General features: G+C 43.8%; 1 protein-coding gene across 1 annotated transcript; it reads right to left on the reverse strand.

Annotated features, from left to right (window-relative positions):
* Positions 1–344: 344 nt before the first annotated feature.
* LOC137551508 (uncharacterized) lies at positions 345–18,511 on the reverse strand. The gene is made up of 5 exons (XM_068271347.1): positions 18,408–18,511; positions 14,694–14,792; positions 7,251–7,310; positions 7,086–7,151; positions 345–592 (listed from the first exon to the last, which is right to left on the reverse strand). Exons 1-5 carry the CDS (start codon positions 18,426–18,428, stop codon positions 527–529), a joined length of 312 nt encoding a protein of 103 aa, XP_068127448.1. The 5' UTR covers positions 18,429–18,511; the 3' UTR covers positions 345–526.
* Positions 18,512–19,649: the final 1,138 nt, after the last annotated feature.

A 19,649-nucleotide genomic window follows, 5' to 3' on the forward strand; every position in this document is an offset into this window, starting at 1 on the left:
TATGCAACTGACCACTGTGAACCTGAGACATCAGTATGCATATGGGAGAAAGCCAACCCCTGGATTTTCACTGCAGTAGCCCTTTAATTACGTCAGTGTGCAATCTGGAACAGTGGCTACAACAACCAGCCCTTCTTACTGGGCATGTTATGAATGTCTATGGAAGGTCTTAGAAATTGTCTTAGAAGTTCAACAATCTAGGAGGTAGATGTAATCGTGTGTGCAAAATTGTTGTGGTTTTTTGTTTTTGTTTTGTGTAGTGTCGCTTTACCCCTAATAGTTAGTCTTCCATAACAGTACAACTAGGTTAATGGAAATGAATAAAAAAGATAAACAACCATCAGTTTTCTTCTATTAATGTATTGCACTTTATTATATTTTGCAAAAAGTAAAGGAATTAAAGAAATGAAACATTTTCTTTTTTGTAAGTATGTAAGTTTATTTTTTTTGTATCGTAGTACCCATTTTATTTTTTCCAAATGTTGTGTAATATATTAAATTGCCGGAACATTTATCAAATGAATTCCTACTTGCTGAGCTGATCCAATGTATTTTCTACTGTCTGCATGTCGGCACCAACTACTCGAGATACCTAGAAAGCAGTTATATTTGTAGGTTAGTAACATTTCAAAATGTTTTTCAGCTCATAAAGTTGAAAAACAAATCAAAACACATCATTACAGTGGCGTAACTACAATTCATGGGGCCTCCTAGCAAAACTTTGATGGTGCCCCCATAATGTTTACACCTCTTCCCTTGCCTCCCCTTGGTGCCTTTCACAGCCTTGGGGCCCATCTCACAAGGGTCATAAAACAGGTGTGACTGGGGTTGGATTTACCATAAGGCACTGTAGGCTTATGCCTACAGGCGCCTAATGATGGAAAGGCAGCTCACTCCCCTTCCCTAATCCCTTCCTCCTCCCCTATGCAGAGTCCTAAGTGGAGTGTAAATGAGAGGTTACTCACCCAGCTCTCGGCATTCCACTGATGAGATCTCCCTTCAGTCAGGGGCACCACTAGCTACTTAATACTGAGGATACTTCTGGCTTCCTTATGCTAAGGGGCACCTTGTAGCTACCTATGACGGGTAAGGGAGAAGTGACAGCTAGGACAGCCAGCACACATGCGGTGCAGTTCGGTGGGAGGGTTGTAGGTTCATGGAGGGCAAAGTCTAGGGTGCCAAGAGGTTTGTGCCTATAGGCTCCTATGATGAAAATCCGGGCCTGAGGGTGGCCATCATGATCTTCACACCCATAAGTGTGGCCAACAACCTGTATCAAAGAGCGGGAAGGTTAGAAGTTGCCCCCCCCCCCCCCCCCCCCCCCCCCCCGGGAATGCAGGGGCTGCTCCCCTCTAGTTATGCCCCTGCCTCATTATGTAATAGCTGTGCTCAGAGGAAGAACATTTCCTAAACTATTATTTCCTAGAAGAAGGATTTCATTTCAAAGTGAAGATTCTAATATAGCCATTATCAAAACTAAGCTGAAATTCAGGCTTGTGTTTTTTAGTTTATTTGTTTCATCAAATCCTGTGGAATATATTATAATTCACAATGCACAAAGTGTCATGTATTTCACATAAACAATGTTTGCATTACTAATATCAAAGCAAACCTGTAGCAAAAAAAAACCCTTATGCTATAATTAAGTGTATTTGTAGTATGCATAAGGAATAGAGCTTTAAAGGGATACTTAAGCCATTGAAAAAAAATTAGTTTTTCTCACCTGGGACTTCTACCAGCCCCCTGCAGCCATCCTGTTCCCTCACAGTCACCAGGGCCGGATTTGTACTTTTTACTGCCCTAGGCCCACTACCTTCACCCGCCCCGACAACAGCGCCGTTAAGGTAGTAATTAATACAATTCTCTGGATGAGTGACAGTCCAATTCAATCTCAGTAGCGATCGAAAACGATCATTCAGGACCACAAATGGAAAGAAAGCTGCTATTCAATTTAATTGACAAAGTTGATCTGAAAAACAGATTGTTTCCATTAATCTGATCAAATTGAATAGCAGCAGCTTGCCTTTTCCATTAGTGGTTTCGAATGATCATTTTTGATCAACATTTTCTGGAGAATTGTCGTTAATGGCCATGGATAGGGTTATCAGACATAGGAAAAGGGGGAGGTTAGATTCTGCTGGATCAGAATATTAGGGTATAGAATTTATGAAAAAAAAGCTGTTTAGGGGAAATTAATAGCTAGGCCTTTTGGCAATTTAGGGCGAGGCTAGTAATTTGAGAATAGGGTTATGGGAAAAGAGACAACATTAAGTATTAGGTTAGGGTGACTGATTAAAAACGATGTACTCTGTAATGTTCTGCAGAAAATGTTGTCACTGACCATCTTCAGTCAGACTATGACTGTGGTAGGGATTAGATTGTCAGCTCCTGTGAGGACAGTCAGTGACATGAATATGTACTGTGTAATGTGCTGCAGAGGATGTCAGTGCTACATAATTACATAATATGGTAGGACATTAGACTATGACTATGGTAGGATTAGATTGTGAGCTCCTCTGAGGAAAGTCAGTGACATGACTATGTACTCTGTATAGGGATGCTCATTTGGATTCCGCGGAAATGCAATTTCCGAAATTCCGATTGGAAATTGCATTTCCGCATCGGAATACGGAAATCGGTAATGCAAGTGCCGTAGGCGGATTTCCGCTGGAAATCGCGGAAATTCCACCCGACTTTAACATCGATTTTCTAAAAAACTATAAGGTCTTTTTCAAAACTTTTTTTTGCATCTTGTTCACAAGATTCGGTTGGTGTTTCTAGGACTTAAGGGGGCTTTGCTATTAGCCGCTAAAGTTGACGGATTTTTACTGTAATGTTAAATGCAGAAAATCTGCATCTGCCTATTTTCTGCATTTTACATTACAGTAAAAATCCGCCGACTTTAGCAGTTAATAGCAAAGCCCCCGTAAGTCCGAGAAACACCATATTTTCAGTGTTTATTAAACAGAAGCTTCTGAACAAGATGCAAAAAAAGTTTTCAAAAAGACCTTATAGTTTTTGAGAAAATCGATGTTAAAGTCGGGAGGAAGTTCCACGATTTCCGGCGGAAATTCCGCCTTGGAATGCGGAAATTGGTAGCGGAAAGCGGAATCGGTAATCGGTACTTGACGGAATGCGGATTTACCGCGGAATCGGAAATTGGCATTCCGACCATCCCTAACTCTGTAAAGTGCTGTAGAAGATGTCAGTGCTATATAAATACATAATAATAATATGGGAGGACATTAGACTAGGACTATGGTAGGATTAGATTGTGAGCCCCTCTGAGGACAGTCAGTGACATGACTATGTACTCTGTAAAGTGCTTCAGAAGATGTCAGTGCTATATAAATACATAATAATAATATGGTAGGGCATTAGACTATGACTCTGGTAGGATTAGATTGTGAGCTCCTCTGAGGATAGTCTGTGTGACAGTACAATGTGATCTGTACAGTGCTATAGAGCAGTGGTTCCCAACCTTTTCCGGCCCAGGGAACACTGTCTGACCAAATTTTTCTCCGGGGAACGGCGCGGGGGGGGGGGGGGGGGGGGGGGGGGCAGGTGGGAGGGGGATGCGGCCCCCGGTTGTTTGCACGACCTAGTGGACAGTGCCGTGCGCAGCAGGCTATGGGGGGGGGGGCCTGGGGTGTGGCTGCATAGCTAGCATAGTTGCCCCAGTGTAGGGAGTTTAGTTGCCTCAGTGTAGCTAGTATAGTGCCCCAGAATAGTGCCCCAGTATAGTGCCCCAGTATAGCCAGAATAGTGCCCCAGTATAGCCAGTATAGTGCCCCAGTATAGCCCCCCAGTATAGCTAGTATAGTGCCCCAGTATAGTGCCCCAGTATAGCCAGTATAGTGCCCCAGTATAGCCAGTATAGCCAGTATAGTGCCCCAGTATAGCCAGTATAGTGCCCCTATAGCCAGTATAGTGCCCCAGTATAGTGCCCCAGTCTAGCCCCCCAGTATAGCTAGTATAGTGCCCCAGTATAGTGCCCCAGTATAGCCAGAACAGTGCCCCAGTATAGTGCCCCAGTATAGCTAGTATAGTGCCCCAGAATAGTGCCCCAGTATAGCCAGTATAATGCCCCAGTATAGTGCCCCAGTATAGCCAGTATAGTGCCCCAGTATAGCCAGAATAGTGCCCCAGTATAGTGCCCCAGTATAGCTAGTATAGTGCCCCAGAATAGTGCCCCAGTATAGCCAGTATAGTGCCCCAGTATAGTGCCCCAGTATAGCCCCCCAGTATAGCCAGAATAGTGCCCCAGTATAGCCAGAATAGTGCCCCAGTATAGTGCCCCAGTATAGCTAGTATAGTGCCCCAGTATAGCCAGTATAGTGCCCCAGTATAGCCAGAATAGTGCCCCAGTATAGTGCCCCAGTATAGCTAGTATAGTGCCCCAGAATAGTGCCCCAGTATAGCCAGTATAGTGCCCCAGTATAGCCCCCCAGTATAGTGCCCTAGTATAGCCAGAATAGTGCCCCAGTATAGCCAGAATAGTGCCCCAGTATAGTGCCCCAGTATAGCTAGTATAGTGCCCCAGAATAGTGCCCCAGTATAGTGCCCCAGTATAGCCAGTATAGTGCCCCAGTATAGTCAGTATAGTGCTCCGGTATAGTCAGTATAGTGCCCCGGTATAGTGCCCCCCGCCCGTCCCCGCCGCTGTTATTACCTTAACAGCTGCCGCTCCTCCCCTCTCCGGCGCGTGTATATTCAAGCAGCGTATCTCCGGCTGCTCTGTGTGATGCGGAAGGAAGCAGGGCAGCGGCTTCCTGTAACGGCGATATGTATCGCCGTTACTATGGAAACCGAGCCCTGCCTCCTGCGTATCACACACAGAGCAGCCGGGAGATACGCTGCTAGAATAAACACATGCGCTGGAGAGGGGAGAGCGGCCGCTGCTAAGGTAATAGCAGCGGCGGCCGCGGGGACGTGCGGTAGGGGGGATAAGAGGACGGCACACCAGGCAACGTTCCGCGGAACACTGGTTGAAAAACGCTGCTATAGAGGATAGTGTTTTTTTCTCTCATCTGTGCTCAGACCAAACCTACATAAGAAAGAGACCAGTGAGGGAATGAAAGATTAATTGCTGTGGAAGGGAGGGGGGAGAAGAGAAAAGCTGCTGATTAAACAAGATAGATAGTACTAGTGACAGGGCTGCCTGAACGAACATGAAACTGAATGATGTTAGACAGCTGGTCACTCTCTCCACAGCAGTGTAGCAATGGGCAGCGTGCTGCAAGTGATTGAAATGGCTGTAATCTGCACACACATCTCTCCCCCTCTATGCTGTAGATTACTTGTAGCGTCAATCACATAGCTCATCCCTGAAGCTGCCTGTCCGCAATGCCTCCTCCACGCATAACTTACTTGTCTGCCTCTTCCTCCTTCCGCTCAAATCTCCCAGACTGCTGGCTCAGCCCCGCCCCTCAGAGTGAGAGAGGAGAGGCGGGGCGCTGTTTTCTCTGTGCAGTGTACCATGCACGTAGACTGGAGGACAAGGACAGCGCGGCGGCAGATAGCTCAACAGCTGATCTGCTGCCAGAGTGCGACAGCCGCCCAAGCTCTCCTGTCGGCAGATTTCCGCCCTAGGAACTGGCCTAGGAGGCCTGTGCAGAAATCCGGCCATGGCAGTCACTCACGGATCCTCCGGTCCCCCGACGCCAGCCAGTTTCATTTTTGCCGACAGGCTTGCGGCTCCTGCGCAGGCCTGGCTACGCGTCTCCTTCTTTGCGTTCCCATTCGCAATAGCGTTCTGCCCAGGTGCAGGACGCTATTACGGACGGGAAGACGAAGATAGCTACGCGTGGCCAGGCCTGCAGGGCCTGTTGGCAAAATGAAACTAGCTGGCGGCGGGGGACCAGAAGATCCATGAGTGACTGCGAGGGCACGGGACGGCTGCAGGGGGCTGGTAGAAGCCCCAGGTGAGAAAAACTGATTTTTTTTTCAATGGCTTAAAGTATCCCTTAAACAACAAAGAAAAGAGTCTCATATTTTTATTTTCAGTTATTTAGCTTTTTTTTTCCCAATAACCTTGCATCATTCTATCATATTTCCAGTTTACAAACCACACTCTGTATTTTAAACTATAAAACAGAGCAGAGCTAATGACCCATTGAACTTTCCTGCAGTAAAACCTTATCGTAACTTGTCTCTTACTGCTTCTTTGATGTATAAATGCTTCAGAAAACAGTACTGTCTTCGACCTGAGTTGGGAGGAAGAGCTCAGAGAAGGTCTTTCGCATAGATAACAACTGAAGTTACTTAACTCTTCTTGTACTGGAAAATAATATGAGACTCTTTTCTTTGCTACTATTGTTCTATTTCTTAGCTGTACTACACATATAATTTATTGTCTTATAACTTTACTTTCACTTCAGGTTTGCTTTTATGACCTGGCTTGCTGGTTTACAAAACTCTTCTTGTGGGCTAGGGCCTTCTTAATATTGGAGGCCGAAGGTGGTGAAATTGCTGCTTGTCAGCTTCTCCCATTCATCACATGGCTGTTTGCTAGCACTCGACATGGGCTGCGAAGAGGTTGCCACTGTATTGAATCATGCCAGTGCGTTGCGACAGCCGTGTTAAGATGCAACATGATGTTTTTTTTGCCATTAGATAACTGCACTGGGTGTGAAATCCTAACATGCTTCTGGATAAAAATGCTGTCATCCAGCTTCATGAAATTGTAGCCAAAAAGCACTTTGTGGCCAACAGACAGGAAGCTGTACTACCCAACAAACACACATTTCAGCTGTCCATCTGAAAGAGGCCTCAATAGCAATCTATGAACTGCCAAGTCTCTCTTCACATCTCTTCATCAACCACATTAGGTCCTCAAGGAAGGAACTCCCAGTCTCCCGGTAATAAAGAACAAGGGCCGGTGTTACCTTATGTGCAACCTGGGCAAAAATTCCCAGGGACCTGAGCTGGCTGCTATGGTCACCTCCAACGTGTCATCCCAGAGCCCCTGCACGATCTACAGAGTGGATACGGGCCTTTAGAAACCTATGCTTCCCATTGTTTCTGGCTAGAAATACGCCGTTTAAATACATGAATTACAAAATATTGTTCATGATTACATATACCTCTTCTCCAGATTGCATGAAAATAAATGTTGGTACTCCATTAGCTCCAAAAACAGCCAAAAGATTCTGTAGATAGTATGTAAAAAAAGTGTTAGAAAAAATAGATGACATACCGTATTTTAAATAATCTTTAATTAAAAATAATATATTTTGTGCAGTACTTACTGGTATCTTTTCAATGTCAGCTGCTAGACAAGTCACACGTGTGTATTTTGAAGCCAGTTCCTTTGAAAAGAGAGAATAAAATTTCTGTTGTTCCTCTATTGAAAAATGCATCTTGCAAAGATCATATTTGGGAAACCCCTCTGCCACATCATACAGTGCTTACAGTCCATTGTTTAATTTGTTTCTTATTGTGTGATCACTGTTAGCCTTAAAGAGGAGCTGTCAGCCATACTATCTCAGAAAAAAACACCTATATAATAGATAAATACTTGCTCTACTTACCAGTACATATTATATGTACAGTAGCAGTAAAAAGTATGTGAAAGCTTTGGAATTATATAGATTTATGCACAAATTGCTCATAAAATGTGATCTGATCTTCATCTAAGTCACAACAAAAGACAATCACAGTCTGCTTAAACTAATACCACACAAATAATTAAATGTTTCCATGTTTTTAGTGAACACACCATGTAAACATTCACAGTGCAGGTGGGAAAAGTATGTAAACCCCTAAACTGATGACATCTCCAAGAGCTAATTGGAGTGATGTGTCAGCCAATCAATGAGATGAGATTGGAGGTATTGGTTATAGCTGCCCTATAAAAAACACACTCCAATTTTGGGTTTGCTTTTCCCAAGAAGCATTGCCTGAAGTGAATGATGCTACGCACAAAAGAGCTTTTAGAAGACCTACAATTAAGAATTGTTGATTTGCATAAAATAAAGCTGGAAAGGGTTATAAAAGTATATCCAAAAGCCTTGCTGTTCATCAGTCCACGCTAAGACAAAATGTCTATAAATAGAGAAAGCTCAGCACTGCTGCTAATCTCTCTAGGAGTGACCGTCCTGTAAAGATGACTGCAAGAGCACAGCACAATATGCTCTATGAGGTGAAGAAGAATCCTAGAGGGTCAGCTAAAGACTTAAAAAAGTCTCTGGCATATGCTAACATCCGTGTTAGCGATTCTATGATATGTAAAGCACTAAACAAGAATGGAGTTCATGGGAGGATACCACAAAGGAAGCCACTGCTGTCCCAAAAAAACATTGCTGCATGTTTAAAGAGAACCCGAGATGGGATTTAATTATGTTAGTGGGGCACAGAGGCTGGTTGTGCACACAAGCACCAGCCCTATCACTTCCCTCCAATCACCGGGAGGGAAGGGACGCGGGCGGGTAGCGCCGATACAGAGGAGGCGGGGAGCGGCGCTAACAGACAGGCATAGGTAAACATTGTGCTGGCGACACGCTGTGTGTCGCTAGCACTACGGGGGGTATAGCGGCGCGCAGGGGGGTCCTGGAGGCACACCATGGGGCAACAGAGGCTGGTGTTAGTGTGCACAACCAGCCTCTGTGCCCCACTAACATAATTCAATCCCACCTCTGGTTCTCTTTAAAGTTTGCAAAGGAGTACCTGGATGTTCCACAGCAGTAGTGGCAAAATATTCTGTGGACAGATGAAACCAAAGTTGAGTTGTTTGGAAGAAACACACAACACTATATGTGTAGAAAACGAGGCACAGCACACCAACATCTAAACCTTATCCCAACTGTGAAGTATGGTGGTGGGGGCATCATGGTTTGGGGCTGCTTTGCTGTGTCAGGGCCTACACAGATTGCTATCATCGAAGAAAAAATGAATTCCCAAGTTTATCAAGACATTTTGCAGTACAACTTAAGGCCATCTGTCCACCAGCTGAAGCTCAGCAGAAGATGGTTGTTGCAACAGGAGAACAACCCAAAGCATAGAAGTAAATCAACAACAGCATGGTTTAAACAGAGGAAAATACGCCTTCTGGAGTGGCCCAGTCAGAGTCCTGATCTCAACCCGATTGAGATGCAATGGCATGACCTAAACAAAGTGATTTATACAAGACATCCCAAGAATTTTGCTGAACTGAAACAGGTCTGTAAAAAGGAATGGACAAGAATTACCCCTGACCGTTGTGCACGTCTGATCTGCAACTACAGGAAACGTTTGGTTGACGTTATTGCTGCCAAAGGAGGTTCAACCAATTATTAAATCCAAGAGCTCACTGTAACGAATGTGGAATTGTCTCCGTGGTCAGCGCACCAGACGTGCGCTGACACGGCGGATTTCCTCCACAAGCGTATAAATTTGCAGGAACCCAGCAGTAGGTGCAATGCACCTGCAGAGGGAAATTCCTGACGGCAGGTGGAGCTGTGGAGTGCAGAGGAACAGCTCCTCTGCTCTACCACACACGCCAGACAGGAATTGTACGAAGGGAAGAACTGTAATCGCAAGAGAAGCAATTGAGAGTGAGCACAGAGACAGATTGTGTGTGTGTGCATAAAACTAGTCGCCAACCCGCGACTGTGCACACACCACAGCAGATATGAAGCAGGAACGCGATCGCGAGAGGTGCGATCGCCAGACGTGACACAAGGCTACAGCAAGGCGGAGCACGAGAGTAGCAAAGGCACAGCAAATCATACAATGAGGAGATACGGAAAATAACAAACGCTAGCTAACCGCGAACACCGCACTCATTCGCAACAGTGCACGCGGTTATGCGCGGTCTCCACGTGATAAGCACAACAGAGACAAGCACGCCTAACTAACCATTGACAGACAAACATGAAACAGAGGACGCGAATGCTTGCTTAACGGTTACCTCACCGAGCCTCCAGCAAGCGTCCGTAGCAGACAAAACAGACACACGAAAACAGGGACAAGCGAGAGATAGGATCCACAGCACTAGCAAAAGTGGCTAGCAGCGCGATCCAGGAAGACAGAACAGAAGGATCCACAGCACTAGCGCGAAGCGAGTGCGATCCAGGTACAGAGCAGCAGAACAGAAGGATCCACAGCACCAGCGAAAAGTGGCTAGCTCGATCCCAGGAGACAGAATAGAAGGATCCACAGCGCTAGCGAAAAGTGGCTAGCGCGATCCCAGGAGACAGAACAGAAGGATAGAACAGAGATCAGCACCATTTCCTGTCGACCACCGCTGGGACAGGACAACAGCAACAGAACAAACACACAGATAAACAATCCTAACTGCACTAAGGAATCTGCCTAGCACAGTTTCCAGGAATTACTCTAAGCTGATCTTCAAACAAAGAGCATGGCTGACACTCTCCAGAGTGTTTCACAGGAAGACTCCTTATGACCAGCGAAGCATTGTGGGAAAGACATAGTACTTATAGTACACGCCTCCAATGAATGTGGCCAGGCAATTTGCATGACAACGTATGCAAATTCCTCTGCAAGCACAAGCTGCAAAACTGACAGAAGCTCTTCTTTCCAGAGTCCTGCAGCCAGGGCCGGCGCTACCATTAAGGCAAAGGAGGCAGCTGCCCCAGGGCCCCAGAGCTTGTAGGGGCCCCCAGTGGCTACAAGAGGAAAAAAAAAATTCAAATCGGCCTTATAGTTTTTGAGAAATTCGATTTTAAAGTGTCAAAGGAAAAAAAATACACATTTAAAAAGCTGCTGACTTTAATGGTTAATAGCAAATCCACCTTAAATGCTAGAAATGCTAAATTTGCAGGATGTGTTAAGGAGATCATTGGGAATAAGAGGAAAAAACAATTTTTCAAAAAGACCTTATAGTTTTTTAGAAAATCGATTTTAAAGTTTTGAAGGAAAAAAGTATACTTTTAAATGCGGTAAATGTCACTTTTAGTAGCAAACCTAACGGTAGTGTAATTTTACATGCATAAAACGAAAGCGCAATAAATTTCCTGACGGTGTTTCCAGGGGGTCTATACGCAGCCGCAGCGCTTTGGCCAGGGATCGCTATACAGCCGCAATATGGCTGTATGAAGATCCCTGGCATTTTTTCCTATTTTCCCAATTTTTTTTTTTATGTTTAGAGTGTGGGAATTTTTTTTTTTTTAATTATGTGGGGTCCCCCCTCCTGAAACTTTTTAACCCCTTGTCCCCCATGCAGGCTGGGATAGCCAGAATGTGGAGCTCCGACCGATTGGGACCTCACACCCTGTTATACCAGCTGCAAAAAAGGTCCTCTAATGCCGATTTTTGTTCCGGGGTATATGTTGGGGGGGGGGCAGATTTATTTTGCCCTGGGGCCCCATTGTTGCTTAAACCGGCCCTGCCTGCAGCATGCAAACCTACACAATGGTCAGAAAGCTGCCTGCCTGCACAGGCAGCTGAGCAAATCATCACACTCACATACTTTTTCCACCTGCACTGGGAAACTTTACATGGTATGTTCAATAAAAACATGGAAAATTTTAATTATTTGTGTTTTATTAGTTTAAGCAGTCTGTGATTGTCTATTGTTGTGACTTAAATAAGGATCAGATCACATTTTATGACCAATTTGTGCAGAAATCCATATAATTCCAAAGGGTTCACATCCTTTTTGCTGCTACTGTATTGCACTGTTCACGTTTTGATTTTAGTGATTCTTCTATAGTAAAAACACTTAACTGTGTCTATCTTGAAGCCAATCCTGATGTAATTTCACCCCTTACCTCTCCTCTGTCTGATGCATTGTGTATGCATTGCCTGCCCTCCACCCAGTCTTTAGACACTCTCACCCAGCTGTGCAATAGAAAGTGCATTGTCATTGTGTGACCATAGAGCTGGTTTATTTTACTTTTCTCAGCTTCTCAGCATGATAAATATTGGCCAATCAGAGAGGAACAGAGGTGTGGGAGGGGAAGAAGCTTCAGCCAATTAGGCTGCATTAGTTATGTCTGAGGAGAAAAGGGGAGGTAAGTAAGAAGAAAACCCAGCATGCCCTGCAACTTCCTCTGTGCTGCAGATGTACCAAAAAAGAGCCAGGGAAACTGGGGAATGTTGTTTTATGGATGAGAAAAGCAAGAGAGATTTTTAACTTTTGGATTGCCTGGTTAGTATCCTTATTACTTGTTTACCAGATAAAAATAAATAATTGATTTTATGCCCGACAGTTACACTTTAAGCTGGCCATACACTTATAGATTTCCACCCAATGTTCCCAAAAAATTGATTCCTTTCAGACCACACACACAGCACATTGATTTGTAATTGATTCCTGCAGGGAATCTATTCCAAATCGATCAAACCACAGTGTTACACTGTTTGATGGAATGTAACGCTATGGCCTATTGGCCATCCATCCTTCCTGCCCTGCCTCCAAGATTAGATTTTCTGTCCGATTGATACTTTCGATTGATTTTTAGTCAAAATTGAATCAAACATTTAAAGGAATCTATTTCCATTCGATTTGATCAGTGTTGAGTGTATGGGCACCTTTAGGCGCGTTGTATTAGTACGCCGCGGGTGAGTTGGGCGCCAAGAGAGATGAATGACAGCTCTCCCTGCTGCCTAACTCCCCAGGGGCATTAAATACTATTTCCCCTCCGAGTTGTTGCAAGTCGGAGCGAGGTGTAATTCAAGGTCTGGCAACCACCGAAGCCTCGAATTACTCTTATGCACCCCGCGCAGCATAACATTGCTGCTATGGGGTGCCTGGTTTCCACCACCTGCTTCCTCTTTAGGCAGGGCCGGATTTACAACTCAGAGACCTGTAGGCACAGACATTCTGACACCCTAAACTCCACCCTTGAACATAGTCCACACCCTAAATTAATATATTTTTAACTCTAATGTCTGCCTTAGAATCTTATACTCTAATCACTGTCTCATATCATCCTTATTGACATGAGACTCGGATTATGGTGTCGTGCATGAGGTCAGTGACACGAGGCATTGATTAGAATGTAAGCTCCTGAGGTCACTGATCTGAGGAGGAGGGGCCGCATCTCCTACATGCCTACAGTACCTTATGGAAAATCCGGCCCTGCCTTTAGGCTACTCTTCCATCTCTAATGCTTCCTGAGTCTGATTCTACACAACTATGCAGATCAGGTGTTCTGACTCAGTTCTGTCATCATTGACTGCATATTTGTTCCAAGTGCGTAACAGATAGTGCTGAAGCCTGAAAATCAGTATTCAACCTAGGGAACTGTTATTTTGTAAAACAATAAACATGTCAGCATCCATCTTCCTCTATATTACGCTTCCCATTTGTTGTGGGCATTCTGAATTCTCACAAATCATAGGGCTGCATAAAACACTTGCCTTACTGACTGACCTTAAGGGCCCGTTTCCACTTGTGCTGCGTGAATCGCCGCGGGAAAAATTTGCATGCGGATGCAAATTTCGCATGCAGTTGTATGCAAATTTTCGTGCGAATTCGCATGCAAATTCGCATGGATGACGCTGTATGCGAATTTAACCATGGCAGTGCTGGTGTGCTTTTCCATTGATTTCCATGCGAATTTGCATGCGAAAAATGAAAATTCGCATACCAAAGCCGCAGGCGATTTCCCTATTAAATACATTAGCATGCATTCCACACGCAGGCGAATTCTGAGGGCTCTGTCGTGCAGAAAAAATCCTGCACAGAAAAATGCTCAGGAAAACTGACAAGTGGAAACAGGCCCATCCACTTGTATTGGCTGTGCGAATCTGCATGCAGGAAACGCATAGTGGAAACGGGCCCTAGCTGATAATTTTCATGTGGATCAGGTGGTAATTGCCCTTTAGTGGCTCCCTTTTTCAACCCAGATCCATTAGGGGGAAAACACTGCAGCTGATCACCTTGTCTGATAAACACCATCAGTCTCTGCTTAAGGTGCCCATACATTATTCAATTTGCAACATCGATATCCAGCTTGATTCCATCATAATGATCGATTCTGGCAGAGATTGATGCTGCAACGTGGCCAAAATTTATCAAAACAATCAATCTGGCTTGCTGGACAGATCTCACTTAAAAGGGTATGGACGGTTGCACAGTGGTAGCTGCATGCAATTTCCCAGCGACCGATGGATGAAACCCCAGCTGGTCTACCCCATGTAATATATGTACTGCCCAGGCCTTTAAGTTATAACTTTTGTATGTCAAATAATTCTTATTGAAAATATGGTGCTCATATATATATATATATATATATATATATATATAGAGAGAGAGAGAGAGAGAGAGAGAGAGAGAGTGAGAGAGGGAAACAAAGGACAGGAGGTCATAGCCTACATAAATAAATATATAGTCAGTACGATGGGTGGAACTGTATCACATCATAGTAGGGAGAGGTGATTGTCTTTTCTGCCGATTAATTATCTACACTTAACACAGGCCTTTATTTTGTGATGACTGTGCTAAGTACACTCTTCACATGTTGTCATAACTGTGCAAGCAGGATTAACCACTTGTACAGGTTGTATCTAACCATAAATCATAGTGAATTCAACAGGCAGGTTGTTAGAACAAATTAGACAGCATGTAACAATTCAAGAGACTGGGCCAATTCAACACCCTGGATGGCAGCTGATAAGGACTCCATGTACATTATTTCCAATAGCGCATGTGAAACAAAGATGACCTGCTGGGGATACCAATGAACTGGAATTGGAAATATATTTGAAGGTGTTTAAGTGAAAATGTATTTTAAAGTACTTACTTGCGCTGCAGGCATTGCTCTCTTGCAATAAGGACATGTAGGCCTCATGAGCATTAGCATTACACCTGGAGCTCTATCTTTTTGACTCCAAAACCTTTCCTAAAAATAAAACAAACCATTACACTCAGTGTGAAAACAAACTGTTTGCAAATTACTGAAACATGCAAGTGACTAAAAGACATCCTTCTTATGGTTTAACAAATGATTAGACTCCTCCCACCTACTGACCAATAAACATTACCACCTTCCCTGGTCATGGTATTATACAATAAAGTGAAATTTCATGATCAGCTTGAAATCAAAGTGTCCAAATGTACCTGAAATGTTGAAGAAATACTGACTAGTGGATAGGTCCTTAAAGAGATCCTGAACAGAAAATAAAAAGTCAAAATAACCATACACAGGTCATACTTACCTCCTGTATAGTCTAATACTCAATCTCTTTCTCCTCTCCTGCGTCCCAATTGCCCAATGTTATCAATGGAATCCTACGTCCTCCATTTTAAAAATGGCCATTACCCCCTAACAGCTTTAAGGTCAGCACACTGTTAAACTGTTATATCGCCCACCTGAGCCATAGGGAAACATGTACATTACCTTGCACATTCAGTTGTACCTGACAGCTGCTGATATACAACTGACAGCAACTGGTATATTTCAGTTCTGATAAAATATTGTCAGAACTGGAAGGGATCACTATAAGAAGAAAATGGTGAGCTTCTGAGAGGAACTGACGGCGAGGTACATATGTAATATTCATTTGCAGCTACGTCATGTGTTTATTTTAAATAATTTTACTCTCTTCAGGTTCCCTTTAACTGGAGAGCAGCTTCCAGTTTCTCTAATGGATATCGATTTCTATAGATATAGGTTGCTAACCAGTACACAGTACTTCCCTTTTACCAACACATATTGAGCCTGGCCATAGTGGCATTGGGTTTTTAAAAATAAGATGTGAAAATTTCGCTTAGAAGACAATTCTCTAAATCATTTGTAAAGTACTTTTTCCGCCTACATTTTTGGTATTTTTTCATTTGCAAAGTGCTGAAAAGTTATTTTAAAGGACAACTAAAGCGAGAGGGGTATAGAGGCTGCCATATTTATTTCCTTTTAAACAAGACCATAATCCTGGCATCCTGCTGATCCTCTGTTTATAATACTTTTAGACATAGGCGTCAATTCATCAAAGGGTGTTCGATAACAAAATCCCAGTCCTTAAAATACCGCATTCGGTATTTTACACTTCACTGTGCTAATTCATCAATATTTTCACACATGTGGTAGATGTTCGGTAAGTTACCGAAGTACTACGGCTTCAGTTCATCAAAGGCTGTTCGATAACAGCAGAGTGGTGCAGAGCAGCTTGGAATGTCTCTGTGTTGTTACAAGCTGATAACAATAGAAGGCATCCAGACATCCCTTTACATGTAAACGTGTTATATTTACTGTTACTTATACTGCCTCTGCTGCTCTGAATCTGTCCATCAGTGTTTCTTAACATTTTACTTATTTGCCACAACGTAGATAAACTTCCTGGAGACATTACAAATGCCATGCTTGGTGATTTCACCACTTGCATCTTTGCATATTCAAACAGGGACTCAAAGGGTTAAACCACCGAAGGACATCTGGGGATATCTTTTGTCCCGGTCTCTCTGCTCTCTGCCTGGGGGGTCTGGAAGCTTGTGTGGAGAAGCCTGTGTGACCTATCAGCGGCACTTGCAGGAGAACAGGGGCTGTTTCTATTGGCTGCCTGCTCCTGCTAATCATGAAAACATTCACACAGAAGGCTTTCGAAGCCTGTAAGGACAGTGGAGAGCTGGAGATAAACACCGAATGTGCTAGCGAATGTGGTAACTTTGATGAATTAACATTTACTGACATTTGCTGACATGTGTTGAGCACAAGTCGATAATTTATCTCATTGCTCTGTCATTTCAGCTTCTCATTCGGTAACAGCTTTGATGAATTAACATTTTCTTAAGTGCTCCGTTAACTCAGCTGTTTTCAGCATTACCGAATGCGGTAATGCTTGATGAATTGAAGCCATAGACCCTGAACAAGCATGCAGATCAGACATCTGACTGGATTTGCTGCATGCTTGTTTAAGTCACTAATGATGCATGGAAGAAAAACAGATGCCAGGCAACTGGTATTGTTTAAATGGAAATAAATATGGCAGCCTCTATATCCTTCTCACTTCAAGCTGCCTTTAAATTAAGGCCTATGTAATCAGACTTTGAAGAAGCATGAGAGTGGCCATATTACTTTGGTCAAAGAGGTGTATTCCGTAAGTACAATAAACTTTACGTGTGAAGGCAGTGAGCATAAAGTTTAGCAGAAGTTAAGCAAACTATGTAACACGTGTTAATTTAAGTAGTATTTCTTGCATTATACATTCAATGTACAGTATATGTTGCTTGCACAAAGTTTGTTACTGCCTGACTTGGTCAGCGTCATGCAGTAATACGCGTAATACAAGCAATGTATGCATTGAGTTTACATATTAAATGAATCTGTTCCGGCTATAAAAAAACAAGATTTATGAGAGAACTAAAAGGAATAGAACTGATATAGAATGAAACTAACTAGGTGGTTCCCAAAAATGTTGTTATACTCTGTAATAAATAGTACCAAATCTAGCAGCTCCCAAAACACTCACTGTGCTCTACCTATAAGAATTACAATAATAAATAGTATAGAATTTTGTTGTATACTCTTTTTTTATAGATGGAGCATAACAAGTGCTTTTGTATTCATCCTAGTTAGTTGTTTACATCATACCCTAATATAGGGCAGAGGAAAAATGGGTGCCAGATATTGCCAATAGTAGAATGTCAGTAATTTTACCGCCCCCCCCCCCCCCACCTATGCCTAAAACTAACCTTTTTCCATCTATGTCTAGCACTAATCTTCCCCACTACTAACACTACCACCGCACGCACCCAACACTGCCCCTGATCAGTGTCCCTGATGCTACTATCGTCGATATCCCTGCAGCTACAGAGTTCAGCTACATGATTTGCCAAACTCCACTGCTGTCCGCACTGCTGTTTTCGGGCACTACAGAGTGTAGTGGAACTTCACTGCCGCTATTGTGCTCCAGTGCGTCACTGCAGAGTTTCACTACTTTATACCAGAACTCCACCACTACTAATATCCTTGGTTGCCTTCAGCAACTAAATTACCAGAGGTAGCCAGCAAATCTTTAATTTAAAATGGGAACCTATGGAGCCTGAAAAGTGCCCAATTTTCCTGCTGCAACAAAAATCTGTATACAGTATACCTTAAGGCCATCATGTAGAAAGATATAATTCAACTTTCTCATTAGTATCTACACTTAATGAAAAGGTTAATACTCAAACTGCTATTGTTAAACTTTAGGCACCTACATCTCCCATTAGAACACAGCACCAAGGTCTGGTACCAAGCTACCGTAGAGATGCTAAGCAAGTCCTCCTCCATTTGCTTAATGTTTAAAAAGTCAGTGCAATTTCATCATTTCATAAAAGCTTTTGAACATTTTGGAGAAATGCTTTATTCTGATTTTCATAACTTCTAAGCATTACAGATAATAAGGCCAGTTTCACCACAGGCTATCCTGTGGTTTTCCACTTTTACAAAGAGAAAAACTTCTGCTTTTTAACTTCCTGTGAGATAGGTACTAGATATCATGGTTTTAGTTTTAAAACTGGGTATAAAAAAATGGAATACCTCGTTGTCAATGACTTCCATGGTCTTCAGTAGCAGTTCCTTTCACAGGTGTGAGCTCAGTTGATTCCAAGAACTGACTTTGACTGGTACAAAGTGTGACTCAGGATTCTGTATTTATATACATCAGTTATGGCATGCAGCCAGGCCACATATTACTAATGTACGGTAATCATAATTATCTTTCTGCTCATCAACATTCGAGTGACCTAAATATGAATCTACAGTTTACAATCCTGTTTACCTTAACAATAATTCTGTACACTGTGCACATGTATTTATACAGTATACAGGTAGTCCCCGGTTAATGAACGAGAACCTAACTCTGTTCTTAGGTCAGAACGCTGTGCAATCTCTGTCCCCTTTGCCTCCTATGTACCCCCCTTTGCCTCCAGTGTCCCCTTCTTTGCCTCTTTGTCTCCCTCTGTGCCTGTTTGTCCCCTATAGTGCCTTTGCTCCCCTTCTGTGCCTGTTTGTCCCCCCCACATATTAGTTCCCCCGTGCTCGTTTGCCCCCCTTTTACCTCTCTTTGCCCCCCTCTGTGCCTCTGTTTCCCCCCCCCCTTTTTTGCCTGTAAGTCTCCCCCTGTGCCTCTGTTAGTGCCTCTGTTAGTCCCTCCCCCCCGTGCCTTTGTTTGTCCCCCCTCTATGCCTCCATTTTGTCCCCCCGTGCCTCCGCTTTGTCCCCCGTGCCTCCGTTTTGTCCCCATGCCTCTGTTTTGTTGCCCCTGTGCCTCAGTTTTGTCCCCTTTGTGCCTAGTTTTATCCCCTCTGTGCCTCGTTTGGCCCCCTGTGCCTCCGTTTTGTCCCCTCTGTTCCCTCATTTTGTCCCCTCTGCACCTCGTTTTGTCCCCTTTGTGACTAATTTTGTCCCCTCTGTGCCTCCGTTTTGTCCCCTTTGTGCCTCCATTTTGTCCCCCCATGCCTCGTTTTGTACCACCCTCTGTGCCTCTGTTTGTACCCCCCCTCCTTGAAAGCAACAGAGCTGGACTCACCATTCAGCCCAAGTCCAGCGCTGCCAGTCTAGTCGCTCCACCTCATGCAGCCCCTAGCGTTCAGCACCGCTTGATTTCCTATATGTCAAGTGACATACAGGAACCTGTATGTTACATGACATACAGGAAGCAAAGCGATGCCGATGCGAGCTGGCAGGTGGAGGAGAGAGGAGGATGGACAGCGTTGGACTTGGTTTGGAGGTGAGTCGAAAGCTGCTGCTGTGAGAGACATGCACCGGCACTCGGGGGAA

The sequence above is a fragment of the Hyperolius riggenbachi genome, chromosome 1 (genome assembly GCF_040937935.1).
Source record: "Hyperolius riggenbachi isolate aHypRig1 chromosome 1, aHypRig1.pri, whole genome shotgun sequence".
Lineage (NCBI taxonomy): Eukaryota > Metazoa > Chordata > Amphibia > Anura > Hyperoliidae > Hyperolius > Hyperolius riggenbachi.

What these genes read in the sequence shown, in the direction of transcription:
- LOC137551508 (XM_068271347.1), bottom strand. Translation starts at nt 18,428, where the DNA reads ATGGAAGTCATTGACAACGAG. An exon ending in CTGACATTGAAAAGATACCA is followed by an intron (nt 7,152 to 7,250) that starts GTAAGTACTGCA and finishes TACTATCTACAG; the next exon opens with AATCTTTTGGCTGTTTTTGG. An exon ending in TCATGCAATCTGGAGAAGAG is followed by an intron (nt 593 to 7,085) that starts GTATATGTAATC and finishes ACTGCTTTCTAG; the next exon opens with GTATCTCGAGTAGTTGGTGC.